This window comes from Helianthus annuus, chromosome 14 (genome assembly GCF_002127325.2).
Source record: "Helianthus annuus cultivar XRQ/B chromosome 14, HanXRQr2.0-SUNRISE, whole genome shotgun sequence".
Taxonomy (NCBI): Eukaryota; Viridiplantae; Streptophyta; class Magnoliopsida; order Asterales; family Asteraceae; genus Helianthus; species Helianthus annuus.
Window position 1 is genome coordinate 126,148,222 of NC_035446.2, and position 10,348 is coordinate 126,158,569.

General features: G+C 36.7%; 2 protein-coding genes across 2 annotated transcripts; one reads left to right on the forward strand and one right to left on the reverse strand.

Moving 5' to 3' along the window:
* Positions 1-3,245: 3,245 nt before the first annotated feature.
* Positions 3,246-5,643, forward strand: LOC110909340 (40S ribosomal protein S6). Its single transcript, XM_022154366.2, has 6 exons — positions 3,246-3,399; positions 3,481-3,545; positions 4,503-4,560; positions 4,656-4,764; positions 4,860-5,132; positions 5,234-5,643. The coding sequence occupies exons 1-6, from the start codon at positions 3,394-3,396 to the stop codon at positions 5,470-5,472; spliced, it is 750 nt and encodes a 249-aa protein (XP_022010058.1). The 5' UTR covers positions 3,246-3,393; the 3' UTR covers positions 5,473-5,643.
* Positions 5,644-7,079: 1,436 nt separating this feature from the next.
* Positions 7,080-9,388, reverse strand: LOC110909341 (ras-related protein Rab11D). The gene is made up of 2 exons (XM_022154367.2): positions 9,040-9,388; positions 7,080-7,728 (listed from the first exon to the last, which is right to left on the reverse strand). The coding sequence occupies exons 1-2, from the start codon at positions 9,270-9,272 to the stop codon at positions 7,290-7,292; spliced, it is 672 nt and encodes a 223-aa protein (XP_022010059.1). The 5' UTR covers positions 9,273-9,388; the 3' UTR covers positions 7,080-7,289.
* Positions 9,389-10,348: the final 960 nt, after the last annotated feature.

Sequence of the window (10,348 nt, forward strand, 5' to 3'; positions counted from 1 at the left end):
TCCTTCTTTCAATCCTTCACAACTTGTGGATGTTTAGATCTTTGATAGATCTTAACTTGTTTATGTGGAAATCGGTTAGATCTAAGCTATTCATGGTTGAATGAGGCCAAAGTTTGATGTTCTTCAAGAACACCATGATGACATCACCCAAGAACACCTAGACCTTGGTGATTTCACGGTTAGAATCCAAGTTTTGAAAGATAGAAAGGTGTAGAATCAAGTAATGATCAAGAACGTACAAGTGTTAGAGCGAAAACTTACCGGAGTTGGGAGAAATCTGAGAAAAGATGAAGAATAGGAGCTGGCCGGTCAGAACTTTCCAAAAGTGGAAATGAAGACAAGGACAGCCCTATTTATAGGCTTCCAAAAAGGGAAAGTGGCAGCCGATCAGCCAGGAGTTCCGATCGAGTGGGCTGCTCGATCGGCTGGCAAGATGCTAGCCGATCGGCTGGCCTGTTCGATCAGGATGCCTCCTGTTCGATCCGCGACACACTTTGAGTATTTCGTGCCGATTTTCGACGTTTCGATTTCGATGGACGATGATACGAATACGATAGGGTTCCTAGTCAAATTACTTTCAGTCCCAACTACTATATCTACATACAAGCATCCACTTTTCACGTTTCGATGTCGGTTTCGATTGAGTTCGATTGCCTTTCGAGTTTCGATTCGATTTTTTTTATTGATTTGCTTGAATACCACACAAACATAAAGTAAACACGCACGCACAAGTAACACATAAGGCACACACGCACGTATAACCATACCAGAGTTCTCATAATTCGAGTCTCGAGCTTGATTGATGAATCGATTAACTTGATTATTGATTGATTAACTTTATCGCATTGTTATTTCCTACTATTCACAGTCGTAGATCGGTTCGCGTTAAAAACATTCGATTACTTCGATTCTTGCTGATTACAACACTTACTCCACATAATACAACTAAAACATAAAATAGTCTATCTACAGTCAAAGAAAGTCAAAGTTGACTTGGACTTTGACTTTGACTTTGACATTCGAAAACACGGGGTGTTACAGCCTCCCCTTGTTTAGGGAATTTCGTCCCGAAATTAGGTTGAAGGCTACACAACGCCGTGATTTACCGATTTGATGCCTCATGTTCGATCCGCGACACACTTTGAGTATTTCGTGCCGATTTTCGACGTTTCGATTTCGTTGGACGATGATACGAATACGATAGGGTTCCTAGTCAAATTACTTTCAGTCCCAACTACTATATCTACATACAAGCATCCACTTTTCACATTTCGATGTCGGTTTCGATTGGATTCAATTGCCTTTCGAGTTTCGATTCGATTTTTTTTATTGATTTGCTTGAATACCACACCAAACATAAAGTAAACACGCACGCACAAGTAACACATAAGGCACACACGCACGTATAACCATACCAGAGTTCGCATAATTCGAGTCTCGAGCTTGATTGATGAATCGATTAACTTGATTATTGATTGATTAACTTTATCGCATTGTTACTTCCTACTATTCACAGTCGTAGATCGGTTCGCGTTAAAAACATTCGATTACTTCGATTCTTGCTGATTACAACACTTACTCCACATAATACAACTAAAACATAAAATAGTCTATCTACAGTCAAAGAAAGTCAAAGTTGACTTGGACTTTGACTTTGACTTTGACATTCGAAAACACGGGGTGTTACACCAGGACTCAACTTCAAATATCTTAACAATTTTAAAGCAACTTTAAGATGTGCTTCTAAAGGACTGTGCATAAACTGGCTTAGATTTCGAACATCATAACTAATGTAAGGACGTGTCAAAGACATATATATCAATTTCCCTATTAACTTTTGATAACCAGTGACATCAACAAGTTTTTCACTACTAATTTCAGTTTTAGAATTAACAACATGACTTAACTCTATGGGAGTATTCACGGGTTTGCAACCCAAATAACCAAACTCATTAAGTAATTCCAAACAGTACTTTCTCTGACTTAAACACAAACCAGTTTGATTATACAAAACCTCTATTCCCAAAAAAATACTTATGCGTTCCCAAATCTTTTATTTGAAATGTATCACTAAGAATAGTTTTTACTTTAGCAATTTCAGCATTATTATTTCCAGTTATCACTATATCATCTACATACACCAACAAAATGACAAACATGGAACCTTTAGAAAATGTAAACAATGAATGATCACATACACTTTGCACAAACCCAACACTTAATAGCACATTAGTAAGTTTTTCATTCCACTTACGTGGAGCCTGTTTTAAACCATACAGGGACTTAACCAATTTACAAACTTTATTCTCATTTTTAGAATAATAACCCTCTGGAAGTGACATATATACATCTTCAGCAATTGAACCATATAAGAAAGCATTATTAACATTAAGTTGAAATAAAGACCAATCATTCTGAACAACTATACTCAAAACACACCTAACAGTTACCATCTTGACGACCGGAGAAAAGGTTTCTCCAAAATCTATAACTTCACGTTGATTATAACCCATAGCAACTAAACGTGCTTTGTATCTCTCCACCTCACCATTTGCTTTATACTTTATCTTGTATGTCCACTTACACCCTATAGGTTTTCTATCTTTAGGTAAGTCAACAATTTCCCACGTCCTATTCCTATCAGCGTATACATATTATGTCCATTATTGTATCAATATTATATATGGATAGGTGATTAGGTTTCCTGTTAATAGGCTAGTCTGTTACGCATCTTGGTGTATATATAGATTGTACAGGACACTCTTTTGCAACACAGAATATACAATTTCCTTTACATTTAAATGTTTTTATGGATAAGACTTTATCGTGATCTTCAATGTACCTTTGAAGTCAACGAACCATTCCAACAGTCAAAAGTACGATTTTTAACGTTACACCAATTTTAATTTTTTTTTTATCGTTAAACCGGTTCCTACATGGGTAAATCCAGGTCAGGTAGGAACCAGTGCGGAACCAATGTTGGCAAAAAAAAAAAAAAAAAAAAAAAACAGTGGAACCGGGTAGGACCAATAGGTTATAAACGAGTTTGGACCGATTCCTCCGACTACCGGGTAGGAATTGGAATCGAAACCAGTTTCAAGTCGAATACACTCGGTCAGGTATGTAACTGATTCTTTTATTCACCTCTACCTAAGAGAGATAAGGAGCCTATAAAATTTGTTCACATCTAACTAAGAGAGATAGAAGCCCATTAAAATTGGATCTAGTGTCAGATCGATCCATGATTCCCCTAGAAACTCTAAAAAGCCCAACGGCCCAAACAAACGAATCACACATTCACACCCCAGATATAAAACGCCATCAGTCGTCGTTTCAGAAACCCTAAATCTTCAAACAGGTCATTTGTAATCGTCATTGCGGCGGTGCCTGAAGATGAAGGTAACCTGTCTCTCTAACCCTATTTTCATCAAATACATATTAAACACATATCAGTAGATTTATTATTTGTTGTATTTATAGTTCAACATTGCAAATCCGACAACTGGATGCCAGAAAAAGCTCGAAATTGACGATGACCAAAAGCTGTAAGACCTCGACTTCACTCTTAATTTGTTATTCGTTTTGTCTGTGGTGTATTTAGCCTGTATATCTTATGTTTGATACGAAGCTTTAGATACAGATAGCTGTTTATTATATTTAGATGATTTATAATGATATGTTAAGGTGTTTTTTGAATGTTTAGAGGACGGAATTGGTACATTTGACGCTGAGTATATTGTTTTTTGGTGTAGTTGATTGCATTTTAGAAGTTCTGAAACATATGTTTCAATCTTGTGTTGTTTTAGTAATTAAGCACTCAGGCCTTTGATCAAAATTTTCACATAGCTGCAAAGGAATCAAAGTGTTCTTTTGTTAAGGAAATATATGTGATCACGAACTGTTTATGAACACTTACTGAAAGAGCTTTGATGTTTGTGTTTGTAAGTTTTTGGCAACGAACATTCATGAACATAAATGGAAATAAACGAACACAAACAAGCTTTTGTGGACATAATATGTAACAGCTTGGTAAATGGTAAATAATTTATTTCTCAGAAGTTTGAAGTAATTAAACAAAAAAACTAAAAAACACAAATAAACTGTAACAAAAACACACATGAATGAACACTTTACCGAACGTTCATTAACATAACTGGACGAACAATGTCCTCTATTCATGTTTGTTCATTTAACTAAACGAACGAATTTTCTTGTCTGTGTTTGTTCATTTATTAAATGAACAGACACCCGCCGAACGGATCCCTATCTGTTTACTGAACGTTCGGTTTGTTTTCAGTTTTTGTTATATCTATACGCTGGTATTTGTCTAACTACTGGTGATATATATTTTTAATTGTAGATTCTCTGTCTTGTTTTTAAGGCTATTTTGATTTATAAAGCAGTACATAACTGCATACTTCTTTTTTTTGTTTACTCGTTAAGTTTCGGGGGTTTGAGCCAACCACAGGCTAATCATTGTTTACTTTGCAAAATGTGTACAGTCGTGCCTTTTATGACAAGAGGATTTCTCAGGAAGTCAGCGGAGATGCACTTGGAGAGGTGATAGTCTGCTCATCATTCTACTTTTATTTTTGCTGCTTTTAATTTCCATCTAAACAAGATATGCTTAGAGTCTTTTTTTGTTTCGATAACAGGAATTCAAGGGTTATGTGTTTAAGATCATGGGAGGCTGTGATAAACAGGGCTTCCCAATGAAGCAGGGAGTGTTGACTCCAGGACGTGTTCGTCTTTTACTTGTTCGAGGTTAGTTAACAGTCTGATTTAACCCTACGTTTTACAGTTGATGACAACAATGCTTTACCAGATGGAAATTTAATTTCGTTTTTTATAATTTTCAGGTACCCCATGCTTTAGAGGTTATGGAAGGCGTAACGGTGAGCGAAGAAGGAAGTCTGTTCGTGGATGCATTGTGAGCCAAGATCTCTCTGTTTTGAACTTGGTCATTGTCAAAAAGGGTGATAACGACCTTCCTGGTTTAACCGATGTCGAGAAACCAAGGATGAGAGGTCCCAAAAGAGCTTCAAAGATCCGGAAGCTTTTCAACCTCTCTAAGGAAGATGATGTCAGGAAGTACGTGAACACCTACAGACGTACTTTCACAAACAAAGCTGGTTCGTTCTACATCATTGTTACAGTTCATCTTTTTCAGTGTTGGTTTGGGTTGAGGTGAATCGTTTTATTAACGGGTTGATTCGGAAATTTTGTTATACAGGGAAGGAAGTGAGCAAAGCTCCTAAGATCCAGAGGTTGGTGACACCGTTGACCTTGCAAAGGAAGAGGGCTAGAATTGCTGACAAGAAGAAGAGGATTGCGAAGGCTAAATCTGAGGCTGCCGAATACCAGAAGCTTCTTGCTACAAGGTTGAAGGAGCAGAGGGAAAGGCGTAGCGAGAGCTTGGCGAAGAAGAGGTCTAGGTTGTCAGCGGCTTCTAAGCCGTCTATTGCTGCTTAGGCTGCTGCTAGAGGTTTGAACTTTGTGTTCAGTGGGAGGTTGTTTCGATGATAGCAAGTTATTGGTTTTGATACTTTTTTGTTATAAGTTTATTTGACTGATTATGGCACACTAAAAGTTTTTGGGATTATGGTTATTCATGTTTGAATTAATTTGTTCTGTTCTGTTTTACCTAGTTATTAAAGCTGTAATGTTTGATATCAATTTTTGATCGACCACTTGCATATATCTACACATAGATAATCTAAAATTCCAGTCAGGATCAAACACAATCTTGAAGAAATAAAATCGCTGTCATTTCTGTGGATTAAATACAGATAAAAAAATTTGTGTTTGAATTGGCTTAGGTGGAGAAATTTGATTAGTAATGTTTTCCATATGCTTGTATCTGTTTCTGTTTTATTGAGCCACTGCCTGCTAGTTCTTTGCTAGTAGGTTGGTTGACCATTGAACCAGTAAGAAGACCGGTTTGACGTCCGGTCCGGTTCTGAAAACATTGCATACATCTATTATTTCCGTTGAATCATTTTATTGGGTAGAGATATGGTAAAAAGTGTCTAAAATGTGAGAAGCATAAGAAGTGTTTTAAACCATTTGATATTTGATCTAATGGTTGAGATCAATAGGGTATAAAATGTAAATTGTGTTTTAATTAGAAGGACCTTATGTAAAATTAAAGGGCAATAGTGACTTTTCCAACGTTTCAAATATGGTAACCGTTTCAAAACCCCCCATCAATCTCCTATAAATCAGCGAATTTATGGTAACTGTTTCAAAACCCCCATCAATCTCCTAAAAAATCAGCGAATTTCTCGTACTGAAATAAATTCTTCGATTTCCTTCACAACAACTTTTTATAACACTATAAAGAACAGTATATTACATTACATGATAAAACACTATAGGAAGATATAACACTATCTGTTTACTGTAAGACACTATACAGAATAAAACACTATTGATGAGGATAAAACACTATGAAAGGAACAGTATATTACATGATAAAACACTATAGAAAGATATAACACTATCTATTTACTTTAAGACACTATACAGAATAAACACTATTGATGGGGATAAAACACTATGAAAAGGAGATTAAAGATACCTGTACATAATATAACACTACAACAAGAACTTATTGTAAACAATTAAATGTATAGAACAAATCGAATTCGAATCATATCCCTAATATATCGCCGGATATTTTTTGCAGTTATCTTTGGAAATCAATTAATTGATAAGAATGGACAATTACTAATATACCCTTTTGAATTAATTAAGATAAGGGACATGTGTCATTCCCAAATTATTTCTCACTTCTCACAAAAGTTGGACTTTTTACAAGATCCTCTACGTGCATTTTATTATTGTGGATTTTTGTAACAGAAACTAACAATTTTAGCAAAAAGATTCAAAATCTGTTAAAGCCGACATGCCATGCTGTTTAGTTGGCAGCTCGGCCTAAACACATACCCTGACCTGACCTTTCGAATAAACACGTTCATCATCATATTAACACTTGCGTCGTCTATCACCACGGTCAAACTTAACCATCTCAAAATTAAATGTGAAAATATGATTCTAAACAAAATGTTGATCATCAATCAAACAACACCTGACAGTAACATAACAGTGATGAAGTTGAACATACACATGCTGTTGTCATTTATGTTGTGTTCTCTGCAATCAACAACCATACAACAATGGAATACACTGGACAAAAAATACCAGCACCACCCATAACCAAAAATAAAAGTAAGGAAAAATAATATTCCATAACAATAAGATAATCTCCATAGACATGTAAATGATTCTTATGATCTACAACACATCTTCTTTTCTGGAATTACTTGTGCAGGACCCGGGACAATGATCTTCTTGCCAGCCAAAGAACCCGAATTCTCCTTTTGTTCCTCACCCGCGGTCAAACTTTTCTTGTTGACTATTCTGAAGATTTCAGTCAAAACAGTCAAGAATGCATCTTCTACGTTTGTTGACTCGAGTGCGGATGTTTCCAGAAAGAACAATCCTTCCTTTTCAGCAAACTCCTTGGCGTCCTCTGTGGGGACCGCCCGTTGGTCTTCCAGATCACATTTGTTTCCAATGAGAATGATTACGATGTTTTTGTCTGCATGGTTACGTAACTCTTCTAGCCACCGTGGGATGTGGTCAAATGTTTGGCGTTTTGTTATGTCGTAAACCAACATGGCTCCTACTGCACCCCTGTAGTATGCACTTGTCACTGCTCTGTACCTGCTCGTTAACAAACTGAGAATTATTACAAAATGACGTTTTCGTAACGAATGGATCTCATTTGTGTCAAATATTATTCCAAATAAAATTTTCTGATATCCATATAACCCTAACGCATCACGCAGGCCAAAAATCTCAGTTAGGGTAATTTTCTGTTATTATTACTATTTCTGTAACTATTATTGATATCATCATTAATAGTAGAGACAAAGACAATGTACCTAGAGGCAATAAAGACCGGTCTCAAATTATAGGTGACATCATAACCGATTTTAAAGTGTCTTAACATACAGCCTAGAGATATAAAGACGACAATAACACATTTTTATGAAACTATAACAACCAAACTAAACTGAAAAAAGTACAAGCACCATATTGGAAAAAAAAAGCGAAAGTACATTCATCATCCGGTTACATGTTCCTAGTAATTTTTGAACATTCTCAAGTCCTGACCCACCCGTCTTCACTTATCCACAAATAAGAACGAAAAAAATCACGAGTAAGGAAGCACATACAGTCTTGTTTACGAAACAATAAAACACCTAACCAAACATCATCATCATGATACTCCGTAAATCCCACCAACAGCAAAGCTAAGGTAGGGTCTCAGGAGGGTAAATGTAGACAGCCTTACCTCTACCCCGTAGGAATAGAGGCTGCTTCCAGTGAGACCCCCGGCTCGATAGTAGTTTTGCATCAAGCCTTGGACATAAGACACATAACAACAAAGGCCGATTAGTGCATGTATCTCCTTGTCTTTCGGCTATCAACGCCACCACATGATGCATGCTTAACCCGTTAACCGTCTGCCACTTTTAACATTATTTTCACGAAATTAGTAAAATAACGTTAAAATTCGTGCAATTTCACTTTTGCCCCCCAGGCCCACACATATATACATTGTATGCGTACACCGCAAACGGGGCGTTCTTGTACCCAAAACATCTAAATACCAAACTGGACCGGGACCGAGACCAGACCTGATCTAACAGGTATCCACAAAAAACCTTCTCTACATATCTGAAGAGTTTAGAAAATGAGCCCCTAAATTTCATGAATCCACTACTTGCAAATCAAACTAAAGATCTAGATCAACAAAACTACACATTATCTATCTATCTACAAATGCACTACATGCAAATCAAACTAAAAATCTAGATCAACAAAACCTACACATTATCCATCAACAAATGCACTAAAACCACAACAACAATGCTAAATCAAGTACAAACCACATCACACACAAAACCCAAGAACCGCATAAACCTCAACCACAGCCAATCACTAACATAAGAAGAAGAAAAAAGACACCTTTCCTGACCAGCAGTATCCCAGATCTGAGCTTTAACAGACTTGTGCTGAATAACAAGAGTTCGAGTCTGAAACTCGACACCAATAGTAGCTTTGGAGTCCAAACTGAACTCGTTTCTGGCGAATCGAGCGAGTATCTGTGACTTGCCGACCGCTGAGTCTCCGATTAGCACCACTTTGAACACATAGTCTATCTTTTGGCTCGGATCACTGTATCCACCACCACTGGCCATTGATTGATATGTGATAATGTGAAGAGAAAAAGTGTTGGTGGATTTGAAATGATTCGGGTGTGATGTTATGAAGAGTAATTGAAGGGAGGGTAAATGATGTGTAATCGGGGAGATGAATAATAATAATAATCTGAGGATGTTGACATGTGGATGTTGGCTTGTTATTCGGGTCTTTTAGATTTCGTAATCTTATGAGTTTTTTTTTTTTTTTTTTTTTTTCAAACTTTTTGTGTTACAAGTATAAAGAGTTGATACGTAGAGTGTCGTAGACAAAAGCTAATGATCTCTAGATCAAGTGGTGGAAGACTTGCATTTCTGTTGAGAGATGCAGGTTCGACTCCCGCTTGGTGCAGAGTGAAGCACTCGTGGGCAAGGATAGGAGACCCAGGCAAACCTGAGTTGGATACTTGAGCAAAACGCGTTTTACTAGTAATTTCAACGTCGTGCCTACGGGCAGGTGAGTTACTGGGTTTTCCCCGAAATTGGTGGTGGACTCGGGTTATTCTCGGAGTACTCCGTTTGTCCAGTGGATGCCTCGAAAGTGCTTGGAATTGATTTTGTTGGCCGTTAGTTAAAAAGAGAATATGTAGAAAAAAGGATAAACTCCACACCAAACCATGAACATGTATGACTTTAGTTTGATATGGTGGATTAAAGTAGGGGACTTTTGAGTGACATTGATATAAATAATTGGATGTGATTTGAGGTGTCTTTTGGTGCTATTTAGACTAGATTCAAGATTTATAGTTCTGAAGTGTTATAAATAGATAGTGTTAGAATGCGTCAAATATAAAAATTATATATGAACTACAATCAATTAACAGAACACAATAAATTCCACATATAACAAAATTATTGGTAGAGTTTGAAGAGGGTTGGATGGAGGTGGGCATTACCTTTATCCTAGGTTGCCCCTAGTAAGACACCCATACTTTAAAACCTTAACTAGACGAGTGGTGAGTCCTAAAGAAATCACACACCAAAACAAAAGGTACTCTATATAACTAGAACTAATGTAGTGAAAGTATAATAGTGACATTTGAAACAACAAGAGGCACGAAGTCAAGAACAAAGAA

What these genes read in the sequence shown, in the direction of transcription:
- LOC110909340 (XM_022154366.2), top strand. An exon ending in ATTGACGATGACCAAAAGCT is followed by an intron (nt 3,546 to 4,502) that starts GTAAGACCTCGA and finishes AAATGTGTACAG; the next exon opens with TCGTGCCTTTTATGACAAGA. An exon ending in TCGTCTTTTACTTGTTCGAG is followed by an intron (nt 4,765 to 4,859) that starts GTTAGTTAACAG and finishes TATAATTTTCAG; the next exon opens with GTACCCCATGCTTTAGAGGT.
- LOC110909341 (XM_022154367.2), bottom strand. Translation starts at nt 9,272, where the DNA reads ATGGCCAGTGGTGGTGGATACAGTGATCCGAGCCAAAAGATAGACTAT. An exon ending in GATACTGCTGGTCAGGAAAG is followed by an intron (nt 7,729 to 9,039) that starts GTGTCTTTTTTC and finishes GTTAACGAGCAG; the next exon opens with GTACAGAGCAGTGACAAGTG.